The sequence below is a fragment of the Carcharodon carcharias genome, chromosome 32 (genome assembly GCF_017639515.1).
Source record: "Carcharodon carcharias isolate sCarCar2 chromosome 32, sCarCar2.pri, whole genome shotgun sequence".
NCBI lineage: Eukaryota > Metazoa > Chordata > Chondrichthyes > Lamniformes > Lamnidae > Carcharodon > Carcharodon carcharias.
Genome location: NC_054498.1, coordinates 1,875,459 through 1,890,385, shown reverse-complemented (window position 1 = coordinate 1,890,385; position 14,927 = coordinate 1,875,459). Strand labels below are relative to the sequence as shown.

The 14,927-nt window shown below is 40.3% G+C and overlaps 1 protein-coding gene across 4 annotated transcripts in view; it reads left to right on the top strand.

Annotated features, from left to right (window-relative positions):
* otud7a (OTU deubiquitinase 7A) overlaps positions 1–14,927 on the top strand; it is a 137,948-nt gene that overhangs the window by 50,300 nt on the left and 72,721 nt on the right. For 2 of the 4 annotated variants that reach the window (XM_041178593.1, XM_041178591.1), the window contains 4 exons: positions 6,818–6,887; positions 7,002–7,127; positions 10,195–10,332; positions 13,977–14,131. In XM_041178593.1, the coding sequence (XP_041034527.1) occupies positions 14,047–14,131 (85 nt within the window). In that variant the 5' untranslated portion in view covers positions 6,818–6,887; positions 7,002–7,127; positions 10,195–10,332; positions 13,977–14,046. The remainder of the gene's footprint in view (positions 1–6,817; positions 6,888–7,001; positions 7,128–10,194; positions 10,333–13,976; positions 14,132–14,927) is intronic. The other 2 variants (XM_041178594.1, XM_041178595.1) reach the window with 2 other exon arrangements.

Below are 14,927 nucleotides of genomic sequence, written 5' to 3'. Positions count from 1 at the left end.
GAAGTCGGCATGAAGATAGCACCCAGTCAGGTCTATATCCTGTATAGTTGTGTTATTAATTCACAGTTCTTGTTCAACCATTCAAGCCTCTAGTCGTCTTCATGAGACAACATACAACCTTGCAAAATTTTGGGTGGTAACTTTGATATTGCTCAATATATTTACTGTGCTTGAGGGTCAAGATGCCATTTCAGCCCTGAAATCCGAACTCAAGTTTAGATTCGTTGTGTAAATAGGAAATTTATGAACTCCTGATCCTTGGATTTGAAAATGTTATTTTTGAATAATTACCAGATCTAAGTTATAAAAAAGTTATTCTCAATTTGAAAGCCCTAGCTCTGTATAAGGATGATATAGATTTTGACAGATTAGAATGATGGTCTCAATCCATTTCACTTGAATTCAGTTCAGTCTTGTGCATCTTATTTTCTTCACCAATTAAAAACTGGCATATGGTGCAGCATTCCAGATCCTTTCATTTTCCTCACCAAAAATAGTTCCCAATTGCAACAATTTTTTGAAACCTGGCCTTGTCGCCATTAGCATTGTGGCGCTGCATGTGGTCAGACAGTAGGAACATTGTAGCATTGGTGCAGGAGCTCCAGAACTCATGTAGGAAATAATTGCTTTGATTAATCCAGTTTGATATAGATTGTAAGGAAAATGGGGGAAGGTGATTGTATAGATATTCCACTTTTAACTAAACAATGGTAATTTTCACATGCATGAACATGATTACTATACAAAATATTCCCAAATGCCAGGATAATGCTGCAATAGTAAAAGGTTGAAGCAATTTGCAGCTGTGCATATTTTAAAAAATTAATCCAATTAACACATTGTGGTTGGCACAACTGAGAGTTCTTCATTGCCTGAGGTTTGGAACCAGAGCATTGCTGTGTCACCAGTCAATTGTGATATTTAGTTCAGACACCTTCTGATTTTCAAAGGGAGCTGGCAGGTTTTCAAGTAACAAGTGCTTTAATGATGATCTCCATTCCCTTTAAAGCTGTTACATAAAAATTGCAAAAAATGTTGAGTGGATAGCAAGAAACTGAAACTTAGAAAAAGTTCTAACAGTTTTAAAGCAAGTTTGAAAATAAAAGTGCGTGTGGTTTGATCTGTCAAACTATTCAGAATGTTATTGAAGGATGGTCTGAATGAACCCAATTCCCTGGGTCATTGAAGCTTGCTCCATCTTCCCAGTTTTTCATGCTTCCCATATCTTGCATCAAGAATTCAGGGAGTTAGGCAGTAGCCTAAAAAGCAAGACTTCTCGAGTTGTAATCTCTGGATTACTCCCAGTGCCACGTGCTAGTGAGCTCAGAAATAGGAGAATAGCGCAGATGAATAAATGGCTTAAGAGTTGGTGCAGGAGGGAGGGTTTCAGATTCTTGAATCACTGGGACCGTTTCTGATGATGTGGGACCTGTACAAGTGGGACGGTCTACATCTGAACCAGAGCGGGACTAACATCCTTGTGGGCGGGTTTGCTAGTGCTGTTGGGAGGAGTTTAAACTAATTCGGCAGGGGGAGGGGACACAGAATGTTAGCAGAATAGGGACATATCATAATACAGTAAAACAATCATGTCAGAGAGAGCACAGCTGCAGTAAGCTTCAAGGGAGTAAGGCAAGGCTGGATGGCCTCTACTTTAATGCCAGGAGTATTATAAGTAAAACGGATGAGTTAAGGATGAGGATTGACATGTGGAATTGTGATATGGTAGCCATCACGAGACGTGGTTGAGGGAAGGGCAGGATTGGCAGCTCAACATTCTGGAATATAGAATCTTCAGGCGAGACAGGGGAGGGGGTAAAAGAGGAGGAGTCATCGCATTATTAGTTAAGGAGTCAGTTACTGCAGTAAGGAGAGATGATATCTTGGAGGGGGCATCAAATGAAGCTTTGGGGTAGAGCTTAGGAATAAAAAAGGGCAACCACATTGTTAGGTGTTTATTATAGACCCCCAGATAGTCCGCGGGAAATTGAGGAGCAAATATGTGCACAATTTGTGGAGGCGTGTAAAAACAATAACAATAGGGTAATTCTATTAGGTGATTTCAACTTTCCCAACATTAATTGGGATAGACGTAGTGTTAAGGGCTTGGATGGAGTGGATTTCTTGAAATGTGTACAGGAGAACTTTTTAGATCAATATGTAGAGGGTCCAACAAAGGACAGTGCATTACTGGACCTAATTCTGGGGAATGAAGCCGGACAGGTGGCTGAGGTGGTGCTGGGTGAACATTTCAGCGGTAATGACCACAACATGGTACAGTTTAAGTTTATTATAGACAAAGAAATCGACAAGTTGCAAAAGATTTTGGATTAGGGAGAGTGAATTTTAGTAAAATAAGGCAGGATCTGGCCAAGGTAGACTGGGAACAGTTACTTGTGGGGAAATCTACAGAGGAACAGTGGAGGGTTGGCCGGGGGGGGGGGAGGTGTTCAAAAAGGAAATGGGGAGGGTACAGGCTCAACATGTTCTCCCTAGGGTGATAGGAAGAAGTAACAAGCCCAGAGAACCATGGATGACCAGAGATATTCAGGTTACGATGAGAAGGAAAAGAGAGGCTTTTAGCAGGTACAAGGGAAGCAAATCAGCAGAGGCATTAGTGGAGTACATGCAGTGCAGAGTGGAGCTTAAGAAAGCAATTAGGAGAGCAAAGAAGGGATATGAGAAAGCTCTGGCTGGTAAAAGCAGGGAGAATCCCAAGATATTCTATAAGTATATCAATGGGAAGAGGAAAACCAGGGAAAGAGTAGGGCCCATAAGGGACCAAGGGGGCAATCTATGGGTGGAGCCAGAGGACATTGCTAGAGTGTTGAATGAATACTTCACATCTGTCTTCACCCAAGAGAATGAGGATGAAGGTATCGAACTAGGGGAGAGAGACTGCGAGGTTCTTAAACAAATTGATATAGGGAGTGACAAGGTATTGGAGGTGTTGGCAGGCTTAAAAGTGGACAAATCTCCAGGTCTGGATGATTTGTGTCCCAGACTGCTGAGGGAGGAGATCGCAGGGGCTCTGACCTGAATTTTTAATTCCTCTCTGGCCATGGCGGAGGTGCCAGAGGACTGGAGAACAGCTAATGTGGTTCCGCTATTTAAAAAGGGTTGTAGAGATAAGCCAGGGAACTACAGGCCAGTGAGTCTCACGTCAGTGGTAAGGAAACTATTGGAGAAATTTCTGAAGGAGTGTATCTCTCTCCACTTGGAGAGGCAAGGTTTGTTCAGGGATAGTCAGCATGGCTTTGTCAGAGGGAGGTCATGCCTAACAAATTTGATTGAATTTTTTGAGGAGGTGAACAGGTGTGTAGATGAGGGTAGTGTAGTTGATGTAGTTTATATGGATTTCAGCAAAGCCTTTGACAAGGTCCCGCATGGGAGACTTATAAAGAAGGCAAAGGCAAATGGGATACAGGGTAATTTGATAAGGTGGATTCAAAATTGGCTTAGTTGTAGGAGACAGAGGGTAATGACAGAAGGATGCATTAGTGACTGGAAGCCAGTGTCCAGTGGCATACCACAGGGATCTGCGCTGGGTCCCCTATTATTTTTCACTTATATAAACGACATAGATGACTACATGAGGGTAGGATTAGTAAGTTTGTGGATGACAAAGATTGATCAGGTGGTTAACAGTGAGGTTGAGTATCTTGGGCTACAGGAAGATATAGATGGGATGGTCAAATGGGCAGATAAGTGGCAGATGGAATTTAACCCTGAAAAGTGTGAGGTGATACACTTTGGAAGGAGTAATTTGACAAGGAAGTATTCAATGAACGGCATGGCACTAGGAAGTTCTGAGGAACAAAGGGACCTTGGCGTGTGTGTCCATAGATCTCTGAAGGCATAGGGGCATGTTAGTGGGGCAGTGAAAAAGGCATACGGGACACTTGTCTTTATCAATCGAGGCATAGATTACAAAAGTAGGGGGGTCATGTTGGAGTTGTATAGGACCTTGGTGAGGCCACAGCTGGAGTACCGTGTGTAGTTCTGGTTGCCACATTATAGGAAGGATGTGATTGCACTGGAGGGGATACAGAGGAGATTCACCAGGATGTTGCCTGAGATGAAACATTTAAGTAATGAAGAGAGGTTGGATAGACTTGGGTTGTTTTTGTTAGAGCAGAGAAGACTGAGGGGCGACCTGATCGAGTAGTACCAGATTATGAGGGGCATGGACAGGGTGGATAGGGAGCAGCTGTTCCCCTTAGTTGAAGGGTCAGTCATGAGGGGACACAAGTTCAAGGTGAGGGGCAGGAGGTTTAGGGGGGATGTGAGGAAAAACCTTTTTACCCAGAGGGTGGTGACGGCCTGGAATGCGCTACCTGGTGGAGGCGGGTTGCTTCACATCCTTTAAAAAGTATCTGGATGAGCATTTGGCACGTCATAACATTCAAGGCTATGTGCTGATAAATGGGATTAAGTAGGTAAGTCAGGTATTTCTCACGTGTTGGTACAGACTCGATGGGCCGAAGGGCCTCTTCTGCACTGTGATTCTGTGATATCCTTACCAATGCCTTTTATTTGTTTTCATGCTCTGATTTGTAAATGCCTTTTTTTTGATTTCTCATGTTATGGGAAATGTCTCCTCCACATTTAACTATTTCCTGTTCCCCACCTAAGCACTTTACAGGTCATTGTATTTCTGTTCTGGTGGTTGGCCTTTGTCTGTTTCCTCCATGCCCCCTTGTTTTATTGAACCTTGAATAGTTTATTTTCAAGTTGCAACAGTTGTGGAAGACTCACTTTGAGATGGTATCACCACCTTAGATCTTAGTTCAATATACAAGCAGCTTCCAAAGCCAGATTTCAAAGGTGAAAGGATACTTGATTCACCATCAATGCCATCTGTTGTCACATTGAAGGAGAGAGATTTTTAAATTGAAATTTGGGTAGGATTTGAATATTAAATAAAACCTCTAGGGTAGTGGTGATGCACCAGCAGCACAGTGAAATACATCAGTTTTATACTGTGATTCTTACATTATGCTCAATATACATTTGGGTTGAAAGCATAAAGTGGCATTTTACTAGTTTTGTTCAAAAAAGCATAACAAGTACTCTGAAAATTCCTTTGATAAACAGGAGGTGCAGAACACACCACATTAAAGTTAGCTGGATACAAACAGTGCAGAGAGGTTAGAAGTGCTTTGTCCAATTCTATTATTGTCTGATCATACACTAACACACTGCCCATTGGGCATCATTGAATAGAAATCAGAAGTGGGAAAAGCAAGAATACTGGCTGAATCTTTTTTCTTCCTTCACAGAAAAACAGAGCTCAATCCTGAAGTCAGCTTAATCTGCATAAATCAAGTGTTAAACCTAAAGCCCTTAATAACGTTTCTAACCATAATGTAGTTAACCAAGCCACATTGTTCTAAAAATAGCCGAATTCTCAGACAAACCATAGTAACTGATGATGACAATCAATTAACTATTTGATATCAATTCCTGTTTAATTAGTTATGGTATCACGTATACAATAAATTAAACTGTGGCTTAATCTCTGACTGGTTTCTTTGTCACAGCAAGTGCACATTTGTTTTTTTGATAACAATCATTCTTTCTCTGTTGACCTCATCTTTCCACTAATTATTTCTGATATATTAGTTTCCTGGCCTGTTGTATATCAGCGTTATGGAAAGTCTGTTAGTCATTTTGTAGCTAGAACTGAAAGTTTGTGTAGATTTTTTAGTTCCTGTCTGCACTTAAAGCCACTACTGTGTGGACTTGGCAACATCTCCCGCACCAAACATTGTGATCTGGATGTGGAACCTGTGTTAGACATTCACTCAGCAACACATAACCCGAAGTGGAAATCAACAAGGTCTGTGGTTGCTTTTAATAGTATCTCTTCATGAATCATTTGGTACAATTAAGAAACAAAAACATTTCCAAGTCAACGAAATAACTAATTTGTGATGTTTAATTGGTATGTACTTATATCAATGCTTAGTCTGTTTTGATTTTTTTTTATTCTTGAGATGTTTTTGCTTGCAGCCTAGGTCTTGGGAGAGCGAGCTAATAACTGCTGTTCTGTATTTATCTTGTGGCTGGCTGCACAGTGGGGCCCCAACATTGTGCACACAAGGATATTAGCAAAAGTTTCTGCATAACCGCATTACAGTATCATGTTCACTAGCCCCAGTTGGATTGGTGACAGCCAGGAAAATGTAGAGGAAAGCGTATCTTCATGATTACTGGTGTGGAAAGTTCTAGCATGTTCACTTTGCTGTGACGGTAGGAGATCAATGCTAAGGTAGCTGGCTTAGATGTTTGAAAAGCAACCTAGAAACAGCTTTGAGTCTTCTGCACCACTGCTTAAGTACCTGCTAATGTTATAATGGCTGCTAGAAGGCTCAGATTAGCTTGTCGTGTAGGGTTTATAAAAGACATATTTAGGATATTCTTTTGTCTATTCTCTCCCATGGTCAATATTCAGAATTCATCATTTCTCCCTGTTGAAATATAAAAGAAAATTATTTGTGAGCAGAGGGGGTAGTTTACTGCTGCTGTAATGACAATATGTACATGAGAATAGGGATGAAAAAGGCATGGTCTGTACATACCTTAATAATCTTCCTCACTAGTATGACTAATTTTCCCTCTATATTTGTTGCTAAGATTGCAATTATTTACTGCTTTGAAAATATGACCAGTCATTTTATGTTCGAATATTAACGTGTAGATGTGTAAACTAATCAGATGTAATTTATCGTAAATTGTGTTTCTGTTCATAACTTTCATTTAAGTTTAGGATGTATGTATGTCTAATATACATGTTTAAATTTAATCTTCCCAGATTCTGCACAGCTGAATAATCTCAAAGACTGTGCCTTTGAAGCAATTATGATGCTAAAAACATTGCATAGGTTAGTTTGAAGTTTTGATTTTGTGAAACAGAAGTTGTATTTCAGTAGAATATCTTTGGTGCAATGTTTATTAAGGATCTTTTTGAAAGCTAAGCAGTCCTCTATTTCCTTCAGCTTTTAAGGATATGGACCAAATCGAAACTGTCAATGAAAGTGTGTGCAGAAGAACTGGCTTTACTATGTTCATAAGGGCACCTTCCTGTACCTTGCAGTGACCCAGATTTGGAGCACTTTCCAACAGTAAGTGCAGTGTTTTATTCAACTCCACTGAATCATGAGGTTGGGCTGAATATAAGTGCACTGAGTTAGTTTGAAATATATCCCTGTAGATGTAGAACAGCAGTCAAACTTGGCTATTGAAGCGAATAAACATAAAACACCTCAGTATTCCCTCTTAGCTATGTGGATGTCTGAACACACAGCAATCTACAATATATCGAGCAGGGAGCAGGCCGTGCCCAATTCTTTAAAGATTTGCACATGTGTGGTTGCACAGCGACCTTGAAGGGACCAAGCAGTGCAACAATCTGGCTGTACACTGCAAAGAGAAATTAGAAGGAACATTGGTTGTGTTTCCTGGAATTTCAAATGTTAATGGATTCCCTGATCAAAGCTTTCAAGATATTAGGTTGAACAGATAGAGTAGATGGAGAGAATCTATTTGTGCTAGGTGGAGAGTTTAGGATGAAGGGACGTAGTCTAACAATCGGAGCCAGACTCTTCAAGGAGTTAAATTTTTAAAATTTATTCTTTCACAGGATGAGAGTGTTGCTGGCTAGACCGGCATTTATTGCCCATCCCTAATTGCCCCGAGAAAGTGGTGGAGCCACCTTCTTGAACTGCTGCAGTCCATGTGGTGTAGGTACACCCAGAGTGCTGTTAGGAAATACCTTTTCATGCAATGGGTGGTAGAAGTTTGGACTGTTTTTATAAAGAGCAATTGATGCTGGATCAGTTGTTAATTTTAAATGTGAGATTGGTAGGTTTTTATTTAACATAACGGAAGACGGGATCTGGGGCAAAAGTATGTATATGGAGGTAGATCACAGATCAGCTATGATATCAGTGAACGGTGGAATAGGCTGAAGGGGCTTAAAGACATGCTCCTCTTTCTAGGTCCCTAATTCTTATGTATGGTCGATCATACAGAATCATTTCAGAAGTCCTAACAGTTTTCACAGCTAGAATAGTCAGATTAGGATGAAGGTTCCTTTCAAACAGAAGCTGCCTGAGTGAGTAATGGAATATTTTCTTGATTGCTGTTATCTGGTAAATATAGCATTTTCCAGCTCGGTCAAACAGAAATGTAATTAAATTGCATCTGGAGCAATGCTCAGTCCATAATTGTGTTGAGGAAGGAGTTAAACCTTGCATCTATTTATGCATGCAAGGTTGCCCCACTCCCACACTAAGTTTTCCCACTGGTCTTTATTTAAGCTATCTACACTGAAGGGTAGTAAATAGCTCCTGCACTGAATAAACACTTAATTGGTGTGTAGAAGACATTTCTACAGATCAAACCCTGACATTAAACTTATTAAATTTCATGTATTTTTGTTATCTATTGAAATTACCTGACTAATAAAAGCATTGAAGTGAAGACTTGTTTGTTGATACTAGCATTTTCTATAGGTAGAGGGATGATAGAATCAGCCATTGATAAATTAGTATGTGTTCTTGAGAATGTAGTTACGCTATTTGGCTATGGAGCCTTGACATTCTGTATAGATTAGTGGATCTTCTGCAACAATGTTCACCAAATTCATAGAATTTTACAGCACTAAAGAGGACCATTTGGCCCACTGTACCTTACTGGTCCTTTGAAAATGTCCTCCAGTCCGCTAGTTCTTTCCCCATAGCCCTGCTAGTTTTTCCTTTTCAAATTATGCCTAAGTCCCTTTTGAAAGTTATTATTGAATCTGCTTTCACCACCCTTTCAGCCTGTGCATTCCAGATCATAACTTGCTGTGAAAAAAATGCTTCTTATGTCCCCACTCTGGCTTTTTTGCTAAATACCTTAAAACTGTCCTCTGGTTACCACCCCTCCTGCCAGTGAAAACAGTTTCTCCTCTTTTACTCTATCAAACCTTTCATCATTTTGAACACCTCCATTAACCTTTTCTGCTCTGCAGAGAACCACCGCAGCTTTTCCAATTTCTTCATAACGAAAGTCCCTCATCCCTCATAGTATTTGAGTAAATCGCTTTTGTAGTGCCTCCGTTTTTAGAGTGAAATAGACTAACGGAACCAATTTTCAGGAGAGTTGGTGGAAGAGGTAGGTTTTAAAAAGACACCAGATGGATTCCTGTTATTAAGTCAAAATCACAGTTAAGATAACTGATGAGAGGCTTGAAAAAGTAGGTTTGTTTATTGAAGATGTTAACATACTACTATATGGTACCTTTTCCAATGTTTTGAAAGTCCATATAAACCACATCTACTGTATTTCCTTTCCTTCAAAGCATTCCTTAAGATTGACCACGCACACTTTCTTAAGAAGTCATTAAATTAATGTTTCAATGAAAATAAACATTCATGTAATGTTTTAATGTAAGCAAAGTATTGAGGGTGCTTTACAAGGGTGAAATAAGACAAGAAAATAATATAAGAATAAAGGACTGGGCACAAGAGAAAAAGCTACTTAAACCTTGGTTTAAAAAAAGTTGAAAGTAGCTAAAGCAGTGGAAGGGTTTTAGTGAGTGAATTTCAGAGAGTAGGGCTGCGGGTGATTAAGGCCTTGTCATTAATGGTGGGGTGGGAACGTTGAAAAATGCTTAAAGAACCATAGTTGGAGGATTGAATAGTGACCTAAGGAGGTTGCAGAGGTGAGGTGGGGTGAGGCTGTGGATCAATTTGAGGACAAAAATGAGGATTTTAAATTCATCGTATTGGGACTTAGTCAGTGTAGGTTTACAAAGATGTGAATGGGTAACTGAAATTCATTGTGGGGCAAGAGATTGGTGGCTAATTTCTGAATAAGTTCAAAGCAGAGGGTGAGGTGGAAAGGAGAACATTGGAGAAATCCAGAGGCGACAAAGTGTAGATTCCAATTTTGACAGCAATTGATGTAATGTAGGGGTGGAAAAACTTGATGTAGCAGAGATGAAGGTAAGTGGTATTGGTGAGGGATAGGATGTGGAGTTCAAAACTCATTTCTGTGTTGTGTAGGGTGCCAAGGGTTTCAATGGCTTGTTTTAGGCTGAGAAGAGAACAAGAGTGAAGTGCATTGGGGGAACTGAAGATGACAAATTTGGTCTTCCCGTTGCTCAGTTGGAAGAAATTTGGACTAATGCACAACTTATATCAGACAGGAAGCCTGACAGCACAGTTGTGGTCAAGCATAGAATGAAGCGGTGGAGGCAAAGTTGGGTGTCATCAGCATATAAATGAAACCTGATCCCATGCCTGCGAATGATGTCACTGAGACCCTTACTAACTCAGACAGGTATGTTTTTCATACTTTCTGGAGACACTATCATTTTCCGTAAAATGCTGAAAGCTGTCCCGAAACTGACAATTCTGGCACCCAGCCTCAGTCGGTGTATGTCTAAAGGTCTGGTTGTTGAGAGGAACAGTCTGAATACTCAGAGGTTGCATAATTTGGGTCTTTGCTATGATTGTAGTCTGTCACAAGCCTCCTCCTTCATTTAAAGTTATATAATTGTAAATGGAAAAGACTTGGACATATGAGAAGACTTGGACATATCAAACTTATCAGCTGTTGATCTGAATCTGCTATTAGACATATATCTCCTGTTAAATTGCTGGATACTGTAGAACACTTAGGAATCTTGGAAAATCTATCGTTTTGGTGTTTATATTTCTTACGTTACCTGCCAGGTGAAAGAATTACCTACTATGATTGCTGAAACTAGGAGTAGTCTGACATGATTATAATTCTTGTCCTTCTCTGCATATGAACTGGTTCTGGTGTGTACACTTCCTCAAATGTGGTTATATCTATATCCAGTAATGCTAATTTAATAGCTTAGTACCATGCTTTTCCTTTAACTGGCTAGTGGCTGCTGTAAACCCTTCCATTTCATTCCATTCCATTCCATATTTTTGTTGTCAACCAGAATTCATTCCACCATTGCCTCCTGCCTCAACTTTCCTTTCTCCTCCCCTTCTTTTCATCCAGCTTTCCTACCTTTTGTGCCCCTTTCAACATGACCATGACCTCCCTCTTCCCTCATACCCTCATTCATCCTTTGTAACTCCACAGCGATTCTTATTTTCATAACATTGTCTTAGTGTTGGACCCCTCCTGAATGAGCTCTTCTCTGCACTGTACTTAGCATTTTTCAGAAGGTACATCCCAGGACTGATCAGTGGCTGTTGCAGAGCATCAGTTCAAGTGGCCCCAACTTATCTCCCAGCAACACGTCACTTTGAATGCTCCTTGAAAACTGACCTCCCTAACTCCACCTTCGTCTTTCCCAGCCCTTCCCTTTCAACCTATCTTGTCAGAAAACCTAAAATTACCACTACCTTCCTATATTTCTCCAGAATATACATTTAGCTGTGAGCAAGGTGCTTGCCATTCATCATTTTAATCCACATATTCCCGTTGACATCCTTGCTCTGATGGAGATATGACTGTTGTCCAGCTGCTCTTTCTCCATTCCATCTGGAAATACATTTTAACAAGCTGTCATGGTGGTGATATGACCTTCATCAGCACATCTGAATCTGGCCTCTTGATCTACTTCTACAACACCTTCTTCTCTTTTGAAATATTTTTCTATTCTTCCTATCAAAAGTGCCTCTTAGCTTTTTGCCTGGTTTAGTACTGAGATGTCAGCATACTCCGCTCTCTCTCTCTTCTCTCAGTCTCTGCACTGTGTGACTCCTCATCCTCAACCCATAGTCCAGCTGCATCGGCCTCCTCTGTTTTGACTTTGCCCTCCTCTCTTCCTCCCTCAACCTCTCCCGCTAAACTCCACCACTCATATACTTGGGAACCTCCTTGACTTCATCACTGCCCTGGCTCTCTCTATCCAAGGTTTTAATCACTTGAGACAATCTTTGTCCAACCCTTCATTGCTCTTCCTTCAATCTCTTCTTTTCACTGTCCACCTATGGAAATAATTCCTGATTTCCATCACAAAACTTGTTTAGAAGTTTCCATATCCTTGACGTTGATCTGCCATTTCTCATTGCACCTCTGCTGTAATAGCCTGCTTAATCACCACCTTGTTTTGTCTTTGACACCATTGCGTCCTTCAATTCAAGCACTGTCTTCCATCCTGGTCCCCATACTGGTACATCTGCTGTTTTTGTTTTTTGCTTCCTGAAGTCAGAGGGGCATTGATTTGGATTTACCAGTAGTAGGACTGGCCTAGTCATGAATCACCCAAACTGGCTTGGCCACGTGAAATGTTACTGTGATTCACTGAAATCATTTGTTACTTAAGGATCATGGTAAGGATAACACCATGCCTCAATCCCACTCCGCTCAACCGCTGTTCTTGGTTTCATATGCTGTCTGACACTGTCAACATTCCCTTTTTCTTGAGCACTGTATCAATCATCTTAAAAATTCACTTGCATCATCTTTCCTGTCAAGCTACTGTATCAGATCTAATCTCCCCTTTCTTTCCAAGGCCCTAAGAAATGGTGTTGCACATGAGTTCCATATCCATCTCCACTAAAATTTCCTGTTTGCGTCTCTGCAGTCTGACCCAATCTTTACACAGCACTAAAATAACTCTAGCTAAAATCATGAATGACATCATTTTGACACTGACTGTGGGGCTTTAACTCTTTTTGTGCTGTTATGATTATTATGCCATCCACCTCTAATGTCTCTCTTTTTACAGTTCCAGGGGACCACCTTTGCATGGCTACGTTTCTCCAATGTGCATCTCTAGCAATGTTTTCTTTTCCCTCCCCTGCACTGGCAATTCCAGGATCTACCACGAATCTGTCCTCTGCCCCTTCTCTTCCTAATCTGTATTTTTTTCTTGTATCAGCTTTCATTAATAAGTATTTGTCTTGAATTCTGAAAATCACATCCACAAAAATTTTGGCCTCTGCAGCATCCCTTCACATTCCCCTGCACAACTGAGTCTCCCAGTAGCCCAACAAAAAGCAACAGGTTTAGAAACGATGTAAAACCTTATTACAGACTTGGGAGCAACAAAGCCAAACTTCTCAATAGAGCTTATGTTAGTGAAGTTTGAATATCCTTCATTAAATATAATAACATGTTTTTGGAGATTAAGTTACCTTTTTGCATTTTGATTCATTTTTATACAATTTTGATTTAATTTGCGGGGTTCTACCTAAACAAAATCAATTACATTAAGTTATTCTGCTATGACACTGACTCATGTCAAGCACTGGTGGCTTCATTTGCAAATTATGCAGTTGATCCTGCTTTTGAAATACAAGCTCAATCAAATACCTTTATTTAAGCGGATGAGTGTATAAACCATCATTACTGAATATGTGATATAGGCCTAGAAACAGAAAATGCTGGAAATACATAATGAGTCAAGCAACATCTGTGGAGAGAGAAAGAGTTAAATGTTCCATGTTTATGACCTTGAGCCACGCCATCGCCCTGAAACGTTAACTCTGTTTCTCCCTCCACAGATGCTGCCTGACCTGCTGCATATTTACACCATTTTCTGTTGAGGTTTCAGCACCTGCCTTTGTATGTGTGATACAGGCATGTTTTACTGGCTAAGAAGCTGTGTTGCGTTGGATTTTAATTCTGGTTCTTAATTACTTATTGCAGTGAAATGGAACAGTCATTAACTTTCTGTTGTATGCTGTTTGCAGTTGTGGATTGTTTTCTTTTATTCTTTTGGTTCCTAAGATATGAGTCATTGTCACACACTGGTGGGGTTGTTACTTTCACAGCTACTGGATGGTACAAAACAGTTAGGAGTGAGCTGCTGCATTCATATCACTTTGCAGCAGCAGAAAACAAGCAAGTAATTCTGAGGGATGTGATACTTCCCTGACTGACTGCAGCAATTAGTGGGAAGTAGCCATGAACTCTTCCTGGATTGATCATTGATATAAGGTTTGTTTTATATGCCCTGGCAACTGTTCTTATGTTCTTATTGTTTTCAACAGATGACCGACTAAAAGCCTGACGACCAAAACCAGTTCAGCTGTGGGTCAAATAGTGCGTCTACATGATCACATGACTCTTGATATGGATGCGGTCCTGTCAGACTTTGTTCGCTCCACGGGGGCAGAACCTGGTCTGGCAAGAGACCTGCTGGAAGGTGAGTTAAATGCTGCAGAACAAATATTGTTAAGTGTTACATGATGTTGTGTAATCTTTATTGAAGAAGGGTAGAATATTTTTGTGATGCGCGTTTTTTTCCGATACCCTTTGCCATATTCAGTATTGTTTCTAAAATTTAGAATTTCTTGACCTAACCATGTGGTGCAGGAGTATGATTTTCTGGTTGACTAAGGCAAATTTGCTTCACTGCTGCATTAACATGTTACAATGCAGAACACTGCTACTTATACTAATTGTTCATATTTTGCAAAAGTGTAAAAGAAATTTATTCTTTGAAGTTGCTTTACTCCATAATGGTCAGAATTTGTGTCTCTCTATATCTAACTTTTCAATTAGATGCTTAATCTTAGTCCCATTCTTGTTTCTCCTTGAAGATAAACTTGGGAGGAGTTTTGATAGAGGTATTCAAAATCATGAGGGGTCTGGACAGAGTATATAGGGAGAACATTGGTGGAAAAATCAAGAACAAAAGAGAACAGATTTGAGGTAATTGGCATAAAAAGCAATGAGGAAAACCTTTTTTATGTAGCGAGTGGTTAGGATCTGGAATACCCTGCTTGAGAGCGTGATGGGGGTAGGGTCAGTTGAGACATTCAAGAGGAAATTGGATTATTATCTGAAAAGGAAGAATGTGCAAGGTTGCAAGGAGAAGGCAAGGGGAGTGGCTATAGGTGAATTGTTCCTTCCAAGAACCGGCACAGACACAACAGGCTAAATGTCCTCCTCCTGTGCTGTAACCATTCTGTGATATTGATGTTTTCACAGCAGAGATC